General features: G+C 49.9%; 1 protein-coding gene across 1 annotated transcript in view; it reads left to right on the top strand.

Annotated features, from left to right (window-relative positions):
• Positions 1-19,205, top strand: part of LOC120383509 (myelin-oligodendrocyte glycoprotein-like) — a 35,014-nt gene extending 15,809 nt beyond the window's left edge. Inside the window, exons 7-10 of the mRNA XM_039501680.1 lie at positions 3,323-3,343; positions 11,328-11,348; positions 17,920-18,004; positions 19,142-19,205. Of these exons, the coding sequence (XP_039357614.1) occupies positions 3,323-3,343; positions 11,328-11,348; positions 17,920-18,004; positions 19,142-19,205 (191 nt within the window). The remainder of the gene's footprint in view (positions 1-3,322; positions 3,344-11,327; positions 11,349-17,919; positions 18,005-19,141) is intronic.
• The last annotated feature ends 971 nt before the right edge of the window (positions 19,206-20,176 follow it).

Raw genomic sequence — 20,176 nt, 5'->3', positions numbered from 1 at the left:
GCCAAATGCACATTCCACCACCATTCTGCACTTGCTCAGCCTGTAATTGAACAGATCCTGACCACTGTCCAGGCTGCCTGTGTATGGCTTCATGAGCCATGGCATCAAGGGGTAGGCTGGGTCCCCAAGGATAACGACAGGCATTTCAACATCCCCAACTGTTATTTTCTGGTCTGGGAAGTAATTCCCTTGCTGCAGCCGTTTAAACAGAGTAGTGCTTCTGAATACGCGAGGCCATGAACCCTCCCTGGCCATCCCGCATGGATGTTTGTGAAACGTCCCTTGTGATCCACCAGTGCTTGCAGCACCATTGAAAAGTACCCTTCCGGTTTACGTACTGGGTGCCCTGGTGCTGCGGTGCCAAGATAGGGATATGGGTTCCATCTATCGCCCCACAGTTAGGGAATCCCATTGCAGCAAAGCCATCCACTATGGCCTGCACGTTTCCCAGAGTCACAACCTTCGTAGCAGCAGCTTAGTGATTGCTTTGGCTACTTGCATCACAGCAGCCCCCACAGTAGATTTTCCAACTCCAAATTGATTCCCGACTGACCGGTAGCTGTCTGGCGTTGCAAGCTTCCACAGGGCTATCGCCACTCGCTTCTCTACTGTGAGGGCTGCTCTCATCTTGGTATTATGGCGTTTCAGGGCAGGGGCAAGCAAGTCACAAAGTTCCATGAAAGTGCCCTTACGCATGCGAAAGTTTCGCAGCCACTGGGAATCGTCCCACACCTGCAACACAATGCGGTCCCACCAGTCAGTGCTTGTTTCCGGCCCAAAATCGGGCGTTCAATGGATAGAATCTGCCCCATTACCATCAGGATCTCCAAAGCGCCAGGGCCCGCGGTTTGAGATAATTCTGTGTCCACGTCCTCATCACTGTCATCGCCGCGCTGCCGTATCCGCCTCTTACTCGCCTCAGTTTGAAGGTCCTGGTTCAGCATATACTGCACGAGAGTGCGCGAGGTGTTTAAAACATCCACGATTGCGGTATGGAGCTGAGCAGGGTCCATGCTTGCTGTGCTATGGCGTCTGCACGGTTCACCAAGCAAAAAGGGCGCGAAACGGGAGGGAGGGTTGAGGCTGTACCCAGAACCACCCGCGAAAATGATTTTTGCCCCATCAGGCACTGGGATCTCAACCCGGAAATGCCAAGGGGCGGGGGAGGCTGCGGGAACTATGGGATAGCTACGGAGTAGCTACCCACAGTGCAACGCTCCAGAAATCGACGCTAGCCTCGGACCGTGGACGCACACCACCGATTTAATGTGTTTAGTGTGGCCACTCACACTCGATTTTATAAAATCTGTTTTACAAAACCGGTTTATGCAAATTCGGAATAGTCCCGTAGTGTAGACGTACCCTAGCTTCACTAAAGAGTGTCCCAACATTTTTCACAGGAGTTAATCCTGGAAGATATCTCCCTGCTGCGAGTCACTAGGGAACAGCGGGAGGTTCTTCTACAGCAATGTGGATTCCGCCCGGGACCCTATGCGGCTTGCCTGTGTTCAGAAATGGTCCCCCCACCCCTCGCGGCACAGTGGCGCGGACGCGTCAGCGTGACTGGGACAAGGAACACAGTGGCTCTCCCTATAAACCTGCGCAGGCATATTGCCCATGCTCTGGCTGAAACTTTTGCTGAGATCACTGCAGCCGATTACCGCGACGTGATAGACCACATCAATGGGCTATTCCACATCTAGGCTGGCATGCATGCAGCCATAACCCCCCTTCCTCTCCAGAAACATTTCCACCCAGAAAATAAAAGCCGCTTACCGGTAACCCGCTCCTCTGCTTGTCCTTCTGCAACTGCTGGCTGCTGCGATTGGGTACTTTCCTCCTGGCTTGAGAAGAGCTCCTGGCTGCATGCCCACTCTGGGATGTCTTCCCCCATCCCAGTAGCTTCACTCGCGTTTTCCTCCCCCCCCCCGCCGCCTCCACCTCCGCATCTGCCTCCTCCTCCTGTCCCCCAGCCTGCTCAGAAGTGTCCATCGTTGTCCTGGGATTGGCAGTGGGGTCACCCCCAAGTATCGCGTCCATCTCCCTGTAAAAACGGCAGGTCGTGGGGGCAGCTCCGGATCGGCGATTCCCCTCGCGGGCTTTGTAATAGGCACTCCGCAGCTCTTTAACTTTCACCCTGCCTTGTAGTGTGTCCCGATCATGGCCCCTATCCAGCATGGACCTTGATACCTGCTCAAAGATATCGTAATTCCTACAGCTGGAGCGCAGTTGGGACTGCACAGCTTCCTCCCCCAAACACTAATGAGATCCTGCAATTCGTCAGTGCTCCATGCTGGGGCTCGTTTGCTGCGTGGAGGCATGGTCACCTGTAAAGATTAACTGATTGCACTCCACACACACCTGGCTGCAGCAAACAGGAAGGAGATTTTTAAAATTCCCGGGGCATTTAAAGGGCGGGTCACCTGAGGCAAGAGCAGTAGAGTGCAAACTGATGAGCAGAGTGGCTGAACAGGAATTCTGGGATAACTCCTTATTCCCTGGAGGACAATTAAAGCGCTGGTGAGTGTCCACACCTGCTGAGCAGCGCTGGATCACCAGCGCTGCACTCCTTATACCCCAACCCTGACGGGTTTTCAGCCAGCGCTGCAACCAGGGAGTTGCAGTGCTGGTTGTGCCCTGCAAGTGTGGACGGGGTGTAATTGCAGCGCTGGAAAGCCTCCACCAGCGCTGCAACTTGTAAGTGTAGCCAAGCCCTTAGTGTCTCCTCCCAGTGGCAAGTCTTTCAGTTCTGGTCCTCTTTTAATCAGAGGGGCAGGGAGGTGGGTTTGTTTAGTCTGGAGAAGAGAGGACTGAGGGGGGACATGATAACAGTTTTCAAATATATGAAAAATTGTTACAAGAAGGTGGGAAGTAAATTGTTCTCATTAACCTCTGAGGATAGGACAAGAAGCAAGGGGCTTAAATTGCAGTGAGGGAGGTTTAGGCTGGACATTAGGAAAAACTTCCTAACAGGCAGAGTAGGGAATAAATGGAATAAAGGAGGATGTAGAATCTCCTTCACTGGAGTTTTTTAAGAGCAGGTTAGACAGATAACTATCAGGGTAGTCTAGAATAGATAATACTTAGTCCTGCCACAAGTGCAGAGGATTAGACTTTCAGTCTAATGATTCTTTGAGTGTAATAGAATCACAGAGTTTAAGACCAGAAGAGATGACCAGATCATCTCATCTGACCTCCTTAGAGGAAAATGAATAGAAATAGTTTCTAACCCTTAATTATCATATTGATGATAATGAGAAATAAAACAAAAGAAAAAGGAAACTCCTAACATACAATATGTGTCTTTCTGTTTAATTTTTAGGCAAACGAGATATAGAAGTTGGTAAGTGTCATTATCCTTCTTCTGACATGTGGGAGTTTGTTTAATTGTTGTGGAATTGTTCCCTTTTCAATTTAACTTTTACACTTCTGTTGCAACATTTAGTCTGATTTTGTTTGTTTGCATGTTTGCTTTTTTTAATTATTGTTTCTCTTTGGTTGGGGGAGGTTACAGTAACGTGATAAAATGTGGGCAAGCACTAAATTGGATAGATTACAGTCCAAAATTTAATATGAAAAACTGATAAGCAATAGAGTCACAGAGTTTAAGACCAGAAGGGCCCACTGATCCTCTTGTCTGATGTCTGGAAGAGGCGGTTGATTTCTCTCACCCTTTACTGTCATATTGATGATAAAGAGAAATAAAACATAAGAAAATGTAAATGCCTAACAAAATATATATTTATTTCTCTTACATTTTTTAGAGAAATGAGATAAAGAAATAAGTGTCTTTGTCCTTCCTCTGATAAGACATTTTTGTACCAACTTGGATCCTCATGTGGGAGTTTGTTTAATTGTGGTGGAGGTGTTTTTATTTTCAAATGTAACTTTTAAAATTGTTGCAATATGAAATCTTTTACATTTGTTTACTTTTTTATTATTACTATAATTATTGTTAGAGTTTATAGGGGTCTGTTTTGTAATGTAACTTTATAAAACTTGGGGAAAGATTAAAATGGATGCATTTCACAGCAAAAGCTAATGTGAAAAATTGATGGCAATAGAGTCATAGAGTCACAGAGTTTAAGACTAGAAGAGATGACTGGATCATCTACTGTGACCTCCTTAAGAGGAGGTTGAATAGAAATAATAATCTCTCAGATGTAATTGTATTGATGATAAAGGGAAATGAAACATAAGACAAGGGAAACGCATAACAAACAATATGTGTATTTCTGTTTAATTTTTAGGCAAAAGAGATACAGAAATTGGTAAGTGTCATTATCCTTCCTCTGACAAGAAATTTTTAATTCCACATTGAATCCTCATGTGGGAGTTTGTTTAATTGTGGTGGATGTTTGCTTTTAAATTTAAGTTTTAAAATTGTTGCAATAGAGAACATTTTTCATTTGTTTGCTTCATGCTTTTGATTATAGTTATTATCATTCTTTTCATTGTGTGTGGGGGTTTTTTAAATGAAACTTCATGAATTGGGGAGAGACCAAACTGGATGAATTTCACACTAAAAGCTAATTTGAAGAATTGATAAGCAATATAATAATAGAATCACAGAATTTAAGACCAGAAAGAATGACTGGATCCTCTTGTCCAGTATTCCAAAAAACTGTGGGGTGCGCCCTGCTAGGAGTGCACGAAGGACTGTTTGGGGGACGGGGTCCATGGCAGGGCCCTAGCCAGCCCCCATGGGGCATAGAGAGGTAGTGCCACCCAGCCCCTCTCTGCCCCAACTCCAGCTCCGACCCCACCCAAGCTTCACTCGGTCCCCTGCTCCACCCCCAGCCCAGGTCTGGCCCAGCTGCATCTCCACTCCACTCCCTGCTCTGCCCCAGCCCATGACATGCTCGACCCACTAGCCCAGCTCCTGCCCCAGGCAGAGCTCCACTCCATCCCCTGCTCTGCCCCAGACACAGCTCTACTTTCCCCCAGCCCAGATCCCACCCCAATTGCAGCTCCACTCCCCCGCCTGCCCTGCCTCCAGCCCAACTCTGCCCTCAATCCCTCACCACCCCCAGCCCAGCTCCACCTCTATTTCCAGCTCCTCCCTTATCCCCGGCTCTGCTTTCAGCCCAAGCTCCTGAACTCAGCCAACTGTGGTGTACTGGACGGGGGAGGGGGGCCTGAGACAAACTCCATTACTGGTAAATGCGGGGCATGACAGGAAAAGTTTGCACACCACTGGTCTAGTCTGATCAGTGCAGTTTGAATAGAAATAATCTCTCCGTTTTAACTGTCATATTGACGATAAAGAGGAGTTTCTCTTTCCTTGTTTTATTTCTAACAAACAATATGAGTATTTCTGTTTAATTTTTAGGCAAACGAGATTTAGGCCTTGTCTACACTACAAGACTATTTCGAATCAACTTAGTTCGAATTTGTGGATTCGACCTTATGAAGTCGAATTTGTGTATCCATACTAAATACACTAATTCGAATTTCTGAGTCCACATTCACGGGGCCAGCGTCGACTTTGGAAGCGGTGCAAGCTATCCCACAGTTCCCGCACTCCCCGCTGCCCATTGGAATGCTGGGTAGAGCCCCCAATGCCTGCTGGGGGAAAAAATGTGCCGAGGGTGGTTTTGGGTAACTGTCATTATTGAACCGTCACTCCCGCCCTCTCTCCCTGAAAGCGCCGGCGGGAAATCTGTTCGCGCCCTTCTCTTGTCAGTTACAGCGCGTATGCCACAGCACTGCGAGCATGGAGCCCGCTGCGATCATCGCTGCACTTATGGCCGTTGTCAACTCCTCGCACCTTATCGTCCACCTCTTCCACAGTCAGCTGCTGAGAAATCGGGCGAGGAGCCTCCGGCAGCGCGGTGAGGACAGGAATTCACAGAGTGGCGCAGACCTCTCACAAAGCAGGGTACGCCGCGCCGTGGAGATCATGGTGGCAATGGGTCAAGTTCATGGTGTAGAACGGCGATTCTGGGCCCGGGAAACCAGCACGGACTGGTGGGACCGCATAGTGCTGCAGGTCTGGGATGAATCACAGTGGCTGTGAAACTTCAGGATGCGTAAGGGCACTTTCCTTGAACTCTGTGACTTGCTGGCCCCTGCCCTGAAGCGCCAGGACACACGGATGCGAGCAGCCCTGAGTGTGCAGAAGCGAGTGGCCATAGCCCTCTGGAAACTTGCAATGCCAGACAGCTACCGGTCAGTAGCGAACCACTTTGGCGTGGGCAAATCTACCGTGGGGGTTGCTGTGATGCAAGTAGCCCACGCAATCGTTGAGCAACTGCTCTCAAAGGTAGTGACTCTCGGAAACGTCCAGGACATCATAGATGGCTTCGCCGCGATGGGATTCCCAAACTGCGGTGGGGCTATAGATGGGACTCACATCCCTATCCTGGCACCAGCCCACCAGGCCAGCGAGTACATTAACCGAAAGGGCTACTTTTCAATGGTGCTGCAAGCACTGGTGGACCATAGGGGACGTTTTACCAACATCTTTGTCGGGTGGGCGGGCAAGGTTCATGATGCGCGTGTGTTCAGGAACTCTGGTATGTTTAGACGCTTCCAGGCAGGAACTTTCTTCCCGGACCACAAAATAACGGTTGGGGATGTGCAGATGCCTACAGTGATCCTCGGGGACCCAGCCTACCCGCTAATGCCCTGGCTCATGAAGCCCTATACAGGCGCCTTGGACAGTGAGAAGGAACTCTTCAGCTACCGGCTGAGCAAGTGCAGAATGGTGGTGGAGTGTGCTTTCGGACGTCTCAAGGAGAGATGGCGGAGCTTACTGACTCGCTCGGACATCAGCGAAAAGAATATCCCCGTAGTTATTGCTGCTTGCTGTGTGCTCCACAATGTCTGTGAGAGCAAGGGCGAGACCTTTTTGGCCGGATGGGAGGTTGAGGCAAAACGCCTGGCTGCTGTTTACGCTCAGCCAGACACCCGTGCCGAAAAACTATCCCAGCGGGAAGCGCTGTGTATCCGGGAGGCTTTGAAAGCAAGTTTCCTCGGAGAGCAGGGTAACCGATGACTCTACACTTGATTTTAAGAGAAGCTGATCCTGGGCCTGTGTCTCTATGTGTTGAGTGAGATCTGCAGTTACATACCCCGTTCCCCAAGTTTCCCCCACTTCCAAAACACGTTTTTAAACAAATTAAATGGAACACTTATTTTTAATAAATCTTTCCTTTACTTTGTATTTCTGTTCAGGGTTTGAAACATGGACGCATACTGTGCTGGGTACGGTGTGCACTGATGTACAGACCGCTTGTACAATACAGGATGGACAGCCTCCTGCTCCTACATAGGTCTCTGGGGTGGGGGACGGTTTCAAGTGGTTGTGCATGTAGGGGTGGGTTTGCAGGAAGGGGCGAGTGGTGCCGTCTTTGCATAGGGATTTGGATGCAGGCTCTGGGCTGTGGGTTTGGGCGTAGGAAGGGGTGAGGGGTGTGGGGGAAGGGTGAGTATCTGTCCGTGGATGAGGGCTCTTGTTGGGGCTCAGGGCAGCGGAGAGGATCGCGCCTACGGTGGAAGTGCATGGTAAGGGCAGCATGCCTTAACATTAGGGGGTGGCAGGCGCTAGGACCGTGGACAAGCGTACACATCACAGAATGACCCGGGGCGGCATACACCACACAGAGGGACCCTGGTGACTACTGAATGCAGTCTGTGTGTGACCTGCAGTTGATCTTGCCCCCGATAGTCTGTACCCTGCTAATGTAGGCTATCCCGTGCAATTATAAATCCCCTGCCCCCCCCCCCACATACATAGTCTTCTGACACGAAAGACGTGACGGAAAGAGTGAACAACAGCAAACAGCTTTTATTAATCTACTACATAGTGGGGTGATGAAACTTGGATTTGGGTCTGGGTGATCCTATAAGGGAAGCGCTTCTAAACAGTTATTGCGTCAGAGCTGTGTGGAACATTAGCGCTCAGCTGTGGTGCAGTGACAGTTCTCACGGCCCCTACCGCCCCTCCGTCTTGTAATTTTCGGTGAGGGGGGGACAGGACTTCTTGGCGTTGGAGGGTGGTTGCAGATACAGTGTAGGGGGGCTCTCTCCTCCTGCCTGCGGTCCTGCAGCACATCAACAAGGCGCCGGAGCGTGTCCGTTTGCTCCCTCTTTAACCCAAGCAGCGTTTGAGTCGCCTGATGGTCTTCCTGCCGCCACCTATCCTCCCGTTCGATGTGTGTGCGATGCTGTTGACATAGGCTCTCCCTCCACTGTCTCTGCTCTGCCGCCTCGGCTCTGGAGCAGGACATCAGTTCCGCGAACATCTCTTCCCGAGTCTTTTTCTTTCGCCGCCTAATCTGAGCCAGCCTCTGCGAGGGGGATGCCGGGGCAGTCCGGGAAAGAGCAGAAGCTGTGTGATGGGAAACAGTAAATGATTTCCTTGAACAGATACATGTTTGCGAACAGTGAACACAGTCTAGTCAGTTTCTCTGAACAAGACCATACAGGGCACCAAGTCTCACGAGATCTCAGGACAAGTTCGAGATTTCGGAATACGCTCTCATTGGCGGCGCCATTGCACAGGAGAGCGGACAAGCGGGGAGATACAGCATAATCCGTCTTGCAGACAGTCCTGGTAAGCCTTAAAGTAGATCATGCTTATCAGTTAGTGGATAGCTGTGCTCTCCTGCTAAAGGCAATCTGGAAAGCAGAAAGGCTGAGCCTTTTCCAGCCCCTCCCGCCAGTGCACGGGAAAGATCAATGTCTGCTTGTTCTCTGTGGCCTCCAGCACGTGGCTGTTAAGCGAGAGTCGTTGTTATGCAACCTAATTGTAAACCGTTAACAATAGTAACAATACACTAATTGCCCGACTTAGATGCAGCCTGTCCAGACCGACATCACCCTGAGGCGGGTCACTCGCAGTCAGAGAGAGCGGATGCTACTGGAAGCCCTGGACAGACCAGGACCATATGCAGCAATGCTGGTGGAGGCGATGATTCCTCTCTACATTAGGATCTCCTGGCGCGGAAGAGTGTGCTTCCATGGAGCACCGAATAAGGCACCTCTCCCCAGGAACCTCCTGCGGAGGCTTTTCGAGCTGCTCTCTGAGAGCTTTGTTGAACTGTCCCAAGAGGATTATTGTTCAATCCCTATATGTGTGGACCTACTATTTATATAGTTTGACATGTAAAATTTTGTATATAGTATTTCTATTTTTTCTATACCCGTTTTTTAAAAAATAAAAGTTTCCATGTTTATAGCACTTACCGCCTGATCCTTCCCCTGATTCTGAGTCCAGGTTAACGGGCGGGGAGGGTTGGTAGGGGATCTCTGTGAGGGTGATGAAGAGATCCTGGCTGTCAGGGCAAGCGGTATTGTGTTCGCTGTCGCCTGCGCCGTCCTCCACAAACCCTTCCTCATCATCCCCATCGGCGAACATCGCCGAGGAACTGTCCAGGTACACTATGCCATCCTCAGAGTCCACGGTCACTGGTGGGGCAGTGGTGGCAGACCCACCGAGAATGGCATGCAGTGCCTCGTAGAAGCGGCATGTCTGGGGCTGTGCTCCGGAGCGTCCGTTTGCCGCTCTGACTTTTTGGTAACCTTGTCTCAGGTCCTTGACTTTCACGCGGCACTGCATCGCATCCCGGCTGTATCCTTTCTCTATCATTGCTTTAGAGACCTTCTCGAAGGTCTTTGCATTCCGCTTGTTGGAGCGCAGCTCCGAGAGCACAGACTCCTCGCCCCACACAGCAATCAGATCCAGGACTTCCCGGTCTGTCCATGCTGGGGACCTCTTTCTATTCTTGGATTGGCCGTACTCCTCTGCTGGAGAGCTCTGCATCGTTGCAGGTGCTGCGGAGCTCGCCCCGATGTCCAGCCAGGACATCAGATTCAAAGTGCCCAGACAGGAAAAGGAATTCAAATTTTCCCGGGTCATTTCCTGTGTGGCTGGTCAGAGAATCCAAGCTCAGACTGCTGTCCAGAGCGTCAACAGAGTGGTGCACTGTGGGATAGCTCCCGGAGCTACTAAGTTCGATTAGCGTCCACACCTAGCCTAATTCGAGCTAGCCATGTCGAATTTAGCGCTACTCCACCTGTCGAGGTGGAGTACCAAATTCGAACTAAAGAGCCCTCTAGTTCGAATTAAATGGCTTCCTGGTGTGGACGGTTGAGCGGTTAGTTCGAATTAACGCTGCTAAATTCGAATTAAAGTCCTAGTGTAGACCAGGCCTTAGAAATTGGTAAGTGTCATTATCCTTCCTCTGACAAGGATTTTTTTTTAAGTGGATCTTCATGTGGGAGTTTGTTTAAATGGTTTGGAGCTGTTTAATATTAAATTTAACTTTTACAATATTGTTGCAATATGAAACCCCTTGTTTGTTTACTTGCTTTTTTTTATTATTATTCTTTCTTGTGGGCTTTAATGTAATTGTATAAAATGTGGGGAAGTGCTAAATTTGAAAAACTGATAAGCAATAGAGTCACAGAGTTCCAGACTTGAAGAGAGCCCTGGAACCTCTTGTCTGATGTCCTGAAAAGGAGGTTGATTTTTCTCAGTCTTCTTTGTCACATTGATGGTAAACAGAAATAAAACATAAGGAAAGGGAAACACGTAACAAAAATATCTATCTATTTCTCTTTAATTTTTAGACAAACGAGATAAAGAGATAAGTAAGTGGCATTCTCCTTCCTATGACAAGAAACGTTTTGTACCAGTTTGGATTCTAATTTGGGAGTTTGTGTAGCAGTGGTGGAGGTGCTTGATGTTAAATTTAACTTAAAATCCTGCAGTAGGAAACCCTTTTTGTTTGCTTACCTCGTTATTATTACCAGTGTTTTGGTAATGTGTGTGTGTGTGGGGGGGGTCAACTTTAATATAGCTTTATAAAATGTGGGGAAAGACTAAATTGGATGAATTTCACACCAAAAGTTAATTTGAAAAATTGCTAAGCAATACAGTTATTGTATTATATGTAAGACCAGAAGGGATGACTGGATTCTCTAGTGCAGAGGTCTGCAGACTGTGGATCTGAATATGGCAGTTTGTTTAAATGTTGTGAAGTTCACTGTAAAATTTAACTTTTACAATTTGTTGTAATATGAAACCTCTCTTTTTGTTTACTTGCTTTTTATTATTATTCTTTTGTGGAAGGGTAATTGTGTAAAATGTGGGGAACCACTAAAGTGGAGAGATTTTGTACCAAAAGCTAATTTGAAAAACTGATAAGCAATAGAGTCACAGCGTTTAAGATCAGAAGGTACCACTGGATCCTCTTGTCTGATGTCCTGAAGATGTTGATTTCTCTCAGCCTTTTCTGTTGTATTGATAATAAAGAGAAATAAAACATAAGAAAAGGGAAATGCCTAAAAAATACTATTTATTTCTCTTTCATTTTCAGAGAAACGAGATAACGAGATAAGTAAGTGTCATTGTCCTTCCTCTGAAAAGAAACTTTTTTGTACCAGTTTGGAGTCTCATGTGGCCGTTTGTTTAATTGTGGTGGGGTTGTTTGCTTTGAAATTTAAATTTTAAAATTGTTCAATAGGAAACATTTTTAGTTAGTTTGCTTTTTTATCATCATCATCATCATTTTTTATCATTATCATTTTTATCATCATCATCCTTTGGGGGGTTTGTTTGTTAATGTAACTTTATAAAATGTGAGGAAAGACTAAACTGGATGAATTTCACACTAAAAGCTTATCTGAAAAATTGATAAGCAATACAGTAATAGAGTAGGTAATGACCAAAAAAAAATATGGCCCAGGAGGAATTGGGGGAAGGCACTGGAGGATTATCAGCACCTGAGATGATTATCTCCCCTCCACACTGCAAAGTGGTCATGTAACCAACCTGAATTAAAGTGGTACCTGGGCTACAGCCTAAATCCAAAGTTTTGCCAGCTAACCTGGGTGCAAAGTACCACCAAACTTGAGTCACAGTTTTTGTGCTTGCACAATAAACAGATTGAGGCAACAGCCAGATAAGATCCTGAGCTAACTCTGCAGTGAAGATCCACTCTCGGAGAGAGACACACATGCAGTCCAGTGGAGGTTGTGATGAACTTATAACTTTCTTTTTCCTTCAGTGTACAAGTTTGTACAATATTGAATCATGCAATACTTGTTCAGATCGTTCTCCTCTCTAATTATGTGGCTGGTTTTAGGGTGGAGAAGATCCGTGGCACCTATAGAAGAAGGTAATTAAAGATCATATTTTATCAATGTCCAAATCTCTGTTCCCATGAGGCAATGTGCATCTTTTTCTTTGTATATGGGAGTGGAGGTGATAGTTCAGGGCAGACCTCCCCAGCACCCTTCATTTCACGGTGCATCACAAGGTGAGGTGGGGTTTGTGCCTATGTCCTACCACACCGTAATGAATCCATAGCATATTGCATCTACTCTTCCCACCTCTTCACGGCTTGCATATGTACTGTACTCTGCAGAGATCTGTCATAGCAGCTGCCACCTAATATACAGAACCAGTAGGACATGTACCTCCAGAGCCACTTCTCCAGGGGGAGTTTGTTCTATCTCCCAGTGCTGATGTCCCATCTTCAGCAGCGTCCCTTTGTTTTTTCCTTCATCTTTTCCGCTGTGAAGAAAGCCAGTAGCTCTGCAGTTACCTCACACTGACAGAGTGATCAGGGACTGTGTCTGTAAGCGACCCTTGCTCCAGTCCCAAGCAGAGGAACAGAACCTTGATCATAGACAGGGGCTCCCCTGGCTCCATTATACAGATCTGGGAAGCTCCTGTGATCAGAGCTGTGAGCTTGTCTCTTTTCTCCTGTCTCCATCCACTATGATCTCAGCATTCTCCTGTCTCTGGTAAACAGGATGTCAAGTTTTCCAGTTTTGGGCTCCACACTACAAGAAGGACGTGGAAAACTTGGAAAGAGTCCAGTGGAGGAAAACAAAAATGATGAGGGGACTGGAGCACATGACTTATGAGGAGAGGCTGAGGGAACTGAGATTGTTTAGTCTGCAGAAGAGAAGAATGAGGGGGGATTTGATAGCTGCTTTCAACTACCTGAAAGTGGGTTCCAAAGAGGATGATATAGACTGTTCTCAGTGGTACCAGACAACAGAACAAGGAGTAATGGTCTCAAGTTGCAGTGGGGAAGGTTTAGGTTGAATATTAGCGAAAACTTTTTCACTCAGAGTGGTGAAGCACTGGAATGGGTTACCTGGGGAGCTGGTGGAATCTCCTTCCTTAGAGGTTTTTAAGGTCAGGCTTGCCAAAGCCCTGGCTGGGATGATTTAGTTGGGAATTGGACCTGCTCTGAGCAGGGGGTTGGACTAGATGACCTCCTGAGGTCCCTTCCAACCCTGATAGTCTATGATTCTAAGTCAGCCTCCCCATCACTAGCATGACCCTCTCCCTCTTTCCACCAGCCACCTATTCTGTACCTCTTCCCTAGTGGTGGATTTGCCACTGGGACAATGCAGCCTGTGCCCAAAGGCTCAGGAAAAATGGGCGTCTCTGTGCCCCAACCTGCTCTGCCTGCCCACTGCTCCTGCCAGAGAGGGTCAGGGCTCAGGGGCTTGCCTCACACTCCCATCCACCCAGCACTCCAGCCAGGGAAAGGCATCACGTTGCGGGGTCTTGCCCTGCTCTGCAGCTGGAGCACCAGGTGGGCAGAGCAGGGCACACCCCCATGCCCCAGCCCTGATTCCCCAGCAGGAGTGTGTATGGGGGGGGTTTCTACAGGCAGAAGGGGTGGGGTGGGGCCTTCACTTGCTGTGGCCCGCAGCCCCACAAAACCTTAATCTGTTCTGGCTCCCCCCACACTCGTAGCTTCCACCATGAACCTGCTTCCCTTGTTTAGCCCCTCACTCCCTGTCCCAGGCTAATGTATCTTTATGCTGCGAGTACAGGTCAGCAGTGACATTCTAGGCAGGTTCAGTCCTGTTGCTGTCCCAGCTGTGACATTTCAGAGCAGGCTGGGTGCAGTGGGGAGGCCCCAGAGCAAAGTCCAGCACAGCAGGGGCAGCTGGGACACAGAGAGATTTAAGGGGGGAGGGGGAGGGGAGCTCTGTCAATGTTCACTGAGTTGTACCATCTGCTGGGGCTCCCAGAGTCTCTAGTCCCCTCCCTGGGGAGAGGTGAGGGCAGGAGGGGAAAGATTCTGTGTCTCAGGCCTGGCTCAGCTGATACTTTCACCTGTCACTGGCCCGTCTCTGCCACAGGAGTGACTCTCCCCCAGGGCCGCTCAGAGGATTCAGGGGGCCTGGGGCAAAGCAATTTCAGGGGCCCCTTCCGCAATAAAAGTTGAAGTACTATAGAATACTACATTTTTGTGGGGGGCCCTACAGGACCCGGGGCATGGGGCAAATTGCCCCACTTGCCCCCCCTGTGGGCGGCCCTGTTCTCCCCAGTCCTATGCTGAGATCTCAGAGCTGATGGGTAAATCCTGGAGGAAGGAGATTGCCTGAGTCACTCCCCAGCTGGGGCAGATTATGTCACCGACGCCATCAAACCCTCCCCCAGGGCTGAGCTCTGCCCCTAACGCTCTGATTCTCTCTCCCCAGCGAATGTGACTCTGGATCCAGACACGGCTCATCACGACCTCATCCTGTGTGAGGATCGGAAAAGTGTGAGATGGGGAGACACACGGCAGGATCTGCCCAACAACCCTGAGAGATTTGACACAGCGCTCTGTGTGCTGGGCTGTGAGGGATTCACCTCGGGGAGACATTGCTGGGAGGTGGAGGTGGGGGATGGGCGATTCTGGGCTGTGGGGGTGGCCAGAGAGTTTGTGGGGAGGAAGGGAGGGATCTTCCTTTGCCCTGAGCAGGGGATCTGGGCTGTGCAGAGGTGGGGGGGTCAGTTCCTGGCTCTCACCTCCCCTGTGACCCCTCTGCCCCTGAGCCGGGCCCCCAGCAGGATCCGGGTTTGTCTGGACTGTGACCGGGGGCAGGTGACATTTATCGATGCTGGTGACGAGGCCCCGATCTTCACTTTCCTGCCGGGCTCCATCCCTGGGGAGAGAATCCGACCCTGGCTTGGGGTGTGGGACAGTGACACCCGGCTCCGACTGTCTCCCTGAGACATGTGGGGGAGGGGGGAACCTGAAATCAGCCTCTCTAGCCTCACACACCCCAGTCTCTATGACCTTGGAGGACTCCTGTCTACTCAGCCCCTGGCCCCTCATCTCTATGACCTGTGGAAGCCCCTCCCCCTCCCTGCAGCCCTAGGAATGGGAGGGGGAGGGGGAAGAACCCCTGGAGCTGCAGGAGGAACACAGGGGCCCTGAGGGGGAGAGGTGGGGGCTGGGCAGGGGACAGAACTAACAGCCGGGCTGCGGACAGGCAGCTGTGGGGTGGCAGGGACACAATGTGAATCAGTTAGAGTTTGGGTGGTTGGGGAGAAGCAGCAGCAGGGAGGGGTTTGTACAGATCTGTGGGATTAGATCTCACTGGGGTCTCCCAGCCAGAGCTCCTGCCGCAGGGGCCAAAGTCACTTCAGGACAAGTGGTAACACTGTAATGGTCACACACACATACAAACACACAGGGTGGGGGATGGGTAAGGGGTGCAGATTGATGGAAAAAACATGTTACTGAACGTGAGACTGTATCTCATTAATTCCCTATATTAATCACTGGACATTGGTGCTATATTACTGACATTAAGAAAATTGTTCTCAGTGGTTGGGGAATCTCCTTTCCATGCTGTGGTTATTAAGCCTTCTTCTCAGCTCCGTTTACTTACCACCTCTAGTTACTTACTGTAAATAAAACATTACAAACAATTCTTCTTGTTTGTTCCACTTTACTGTCCCAGTTGCAGCTGCTGGGGGCAGAGTCCTGGGATTTGCTTTCTGACCTGGTTGTATCCCCCCAGCCTCCACAGGGAATATTGTGCCTCTAGGAGGAGAGTTTGGGTTTTACTGTGATGTGTCACTCTCCAGCCTGTGCTCTGTCTCTGTCCTGTGCGCACCCACATCAATCAGGAATAGCTCAGCTGTGCTCTGCAGAGAGGAGACTAGCTGCACAGGGTGCAATCCATGACTTGGTGTTGCAGTGCTTGGCATCACAGGGCTTAATTTGTAGGTAACTAGAAAATCACAGTCTGCAACTCTGCAAAGCTGAGTTAGGGGCCTAAACTCCCTAGACAATGGATGGGCATCACAGGCACCTTACAGTCCGATTCACAAAAGCCAGCTCACTAGGCGGGGAGCCATCTCAGCTAGCCAATGCGAGAGGTGACAAGGGGGGAGGGGTGTCCTAAGCCCTGCCCCCTCTCACAGACAGGTGCCTAAATCGGGGCTGCAGAGGGGCGTCCATGTCTGCTTAGCAACCCACAGATGGGAACCCAGCATCTGAAGTCAGGTGGCTCAGGCACCTAAGGCGTTTCTTGCTGGAATGAGGTCAGCACCTGCCTCGCTCCACAGGAGTGGGGGAGAGAAGGAGGTGGTTTTGGTGCTATCACCTGCCTTATAACATTTAGCCCCGTGGTGAGAGCACTCAGCTGGCACGTGGGAGACCCATGCTCAGTTCTCCCAAGCTGTGTGCAGCAGCTCACGAATGTGAATACCAACCTCAGGGCAAACAGTTATAAACCAGGGCACAGACTCCCACTGGTCGTGTGTCCTGTATTTAGACTTCATCTCCTATGTATCAAGTGAGAACACTCAAGCACTAGAACAGCCTGAACATGGAGTCACAGACAGTCCCCTTGGGGTCTCCCGTCTGTCTCGCTGCTTTTCTGCCTCCTCCCCTGCTGCATCTCCCTGCTCCCCCGGCTGGGACGGCCACGTTCCCAGCAGCAGAGTCGGCCAGCTACCGACCACAGGTATCTATGGTTAAAGCCACCAGCTGCTCTATCCTAGAGACAGAGCTGGATGAAGGTTATGAGGGACCTAAGGCTAATGCGAGGGACGGGCCTAAGTATGAATTACACATTGCAAAAAAATTATGTCATCAAACATTTCTCTACATACATATTTACATATTATTTATTTATGTAAAATTAACAAGTTTATTCTATTCTGACTACACTCAATTCTTCCAGCAGACACTTCCGAGTAAGAGGAAGCACAAGGGATGCTCCGCTCTCCTCCTCTTAGGCCTCCTTCCTCCTAGGTCAGAGGTGGGCAAAGCTTTTGACCCGAGGGCCACATCAGGGTTCCGAAATGATATGGAGGCTGGGTGTGGCCAGGCCCCTGCCTGCTATCCGATCCCCACTGCTTCCTGACCCCCAGACCCCCACCCCATCCAACCCCCCCTTCTCCCTATCCCCTAACTGCCCCCAGCCCACTGCCCCTATGGGCCCCTGTTCCCAGCCCACTGACTGCCCCGACCCACACCCCACCCACTGACCCCCCCCCCCCAGAATCCCCTGCCCCCTATCCAACCCTCCTGCTCCCCTTCCCATTAGTGTGCTGTCCAGCCAGAGCCAGCCATGCCACACAGCCCAGAGCACCAGGGCAGGCTGGCAGCACAGCGAGCTGAGGCTGCAGGGGAGGGGGAGGGGGGAACACAACAACATGGCCCAGTGCAAAGCTGAGCCCTGCTGCAGGTGTTTTCCCCAAACTATGGACTCTACACCACATCCCTCCACCACATCCCCTACCTCAGTCTGGGAGGCAGCCAGCTTCTATTCTTTAAGAAAAAGGTCACAGCTAGAAGTGACACAGATCTTTAGATGGTTGCCCACTGCCCAGTCATGCCATCAAGTATCAGGGGGTAGCCGTGTTAGTCTGTATCCACAAAAACAACAAGGAGTCCGGTGGCACCTTAAAGACTAACAGATTTCTTTGGGCATAAGCTTTCGTGGGTAAAAAACCTCACTTCTTCAGATACATGGCATCCCAATCTGTTAGTCTTTGAGGTGCCACTGGACTCCTTGTTGCAGTCATGCTATGTTATCGCTTCAAAATCACTGTTGAAACATTAAACAAATTGAATCTAAAGCCTTTCAGCTTTTGAATGTCTAGGAGCTGACAAAACAGAGCTAGTCCCTGTTGTGTTCTCTGCCCCCCAGAACAAAAAGACTTCAGTGAAAATCAGCATCTTAATGATATTTCAAAAGAACAGTCCACCAAGGCTGCTGTAGTGACACTCATCAGGTCTGGCGGTTGTTTCCTAGGCTGCTGTAGAATGACGGATCAAGCAGATTGCAGACCTCGCTTCTTTTTTCCCTTAAAGTGCTCAGTGTTTAGGGGAGGAGATTTTGCTTATACCAGGTGTGAAAAAGCAGAAGAGACCAAAATCTATTCATGTGCAAAATCTGTTCTCTGGGAAGTCAATAAGGCTACACAGGTGTAACCATGAGCAGGAATTGGCCTTTGTTCTCATTCCCATCTCAAATCACACTCATCCCAGGCTTACCCAGCATGTTCCACTTGGGAAAGAAAGTAGTTTGTTTTGAGGCAGAAAAATGAGGACCAACTCCAGGGTTATTTAGCTTTAAGTTTTTGGAATGAAACTCCAAAGCAATCAAATGCGAGGTACTTTTCTGATGGATTGAACTGCTAGAGACCCAGCAAATGGACAGAGCCCTGTCTTAGCCTGTTCAGCCAGTCTTTCTATTGTAGCCTCCTAAGACACAGATTTAAAATCCTTGAGGGAAAGAGGAGGGAGAAACATACAAGATTCTGTGTTGAGCTTCCTCCAGTCCCTTTGCAACCCCTTCAAAGTACAAAGATGCATTGGCCTGTGGAGCTAGACTGAGCAAAAGGAAAAAACTTGGTTGCCTGAGCATCCCAGTACAGAAAAATACATCAAAGAAAACCATTGGATTTCTTTGATGTTCAGTACAGTTCGGTACAGTACTGAACACAGGACATCATAAATCTGAAGCTCTTCGATGGAAGGTCCTGTAAAAGTGAAAGTGCTGGTGTCAAGAATGGGCTGTTTTGTTTTAGCAGCAGAAAGAGTCCTGTGGCACCTTATAGACTAACAGACGTATTGGAACAGGAGCTTTCATGGGTGAATACCCACTTTGTCGTCTGTTAGTCTGTAAGGTGCCACAGGACTCTTTGCTGCTTTTACAGATCCAGACTAACACAGCTCCCCCTCTGATACTGTTTTGTTTTGTTTTTCCTCCAAATGTGTGGGAATTCGTTCCTTATACATGGGAGGGGCACTGGTTCTGGCCTGAGCTGGATAGAGTGTGTGTAGGTTCTGTGCAAGCTTCCCACCCTAGCGCTCTGGCATTGCCTCTTCCCCCTGTCACCCCCTTGCCCTGCGCTTCCCTCCCCTAGGCACTCGCCAGTTGTCCAGAAACAGGACCCAGCACAAATAGAAGATGAGGATAATGGGCACTAGGACCCAGGAGGCAGCATCCTGGAGCTAAGCAGTGCTCTGGAGAAATCAGGGGTGGAGGGAGCTGAGGGGGTTGGACAATGGACTAGAGGGTAAAGACAGAAAAACCTCCCTCTCCCAATTCCCTACTTTGGCTGCACTGAGCACGCTCACCAGAACTGCACATGCCCAGTAACTTTCGCTGTTGCCACTGCCCTCTCTGCCCTCACTTCTCCTTGCCATTTGCTGCCTCCTCTTTGGGGGGGGGGGTTTAAAAGGATCAAGGGGGCAAATCACAATGAGGAGGGGGCGTCAGGGTCTGAGCAGGGGCAGAAATTTACTGGCTGGGGGTGGGGATCAAGCTACTCTAGGTAGTGGCAGAAGAGGGGCTAAGGGGGAAAAATCGGGGTGGGGGTGGAGCTGGGGTTAAGCCCAGTGGGGGAGACACTGCCAGACCCTGTGCGGGGACAAAACCGTCATTTAGGGAGGGGGAGAGGGGGGAACAGTGGCCCTTTGGGATGAGCCACCTACTGTGCTCGCAAATGTGGGGGTGTCGGGAGTCTGGGGGGGTGCAGAGGCTGTTTTCGTTCTTCTCCCAGGATGCTGCATGTCAGCCCTGGAGCAGGGGGCGGGTTGCTGGGCCTGGGTCTTAAAGGCACAGGCAGCCCAATTCCTAGACCAGGGATTGGCAACTTTTCAGAAGTGGTGTGCCCAGGAGCGACGCCAGGGTTTTTGGCGCCCTAGGCGCAGGGCCGGCTCTACCCATTTCGCTGCCGGTCCCGCGGCTCCAGTGGACCTGGCACAGGTGTGCCTGTGGATGCTCCACCGGAGCCGCAGGACCAGCGGACCCTCCACAGGCATGCCTGCGGGAGATCCACCGGAGCCACCTGCCACACCCCGCCCCAAAGCCTGGCACCCTAGTCGACTGCCTAGGTCGCCTAAATGGAAGCACCGGCCATGGATGTGCCGAATCTTCATTTATTCAGTCTAATTTA

This window comes from Mauremys reevesii, linkage group 15 (genome assembly GCF_016161935.1).
Source record: "Mauremys reevesii isolate NIE-2019 linkage group 15, ASM1616193v1, whole genome shotgun sequence".
Lineage (NCBI taxonomy): Eukaryota > Metazoa > Chordata > Testudines > Geoemydidae > Mauremys > Mauremys reevesii.
The sequence above is the reverse complement of the archived record's forward strand: the minus strand, read 5'-3'. Positions and strand labels throughout refer to the sequence as shown.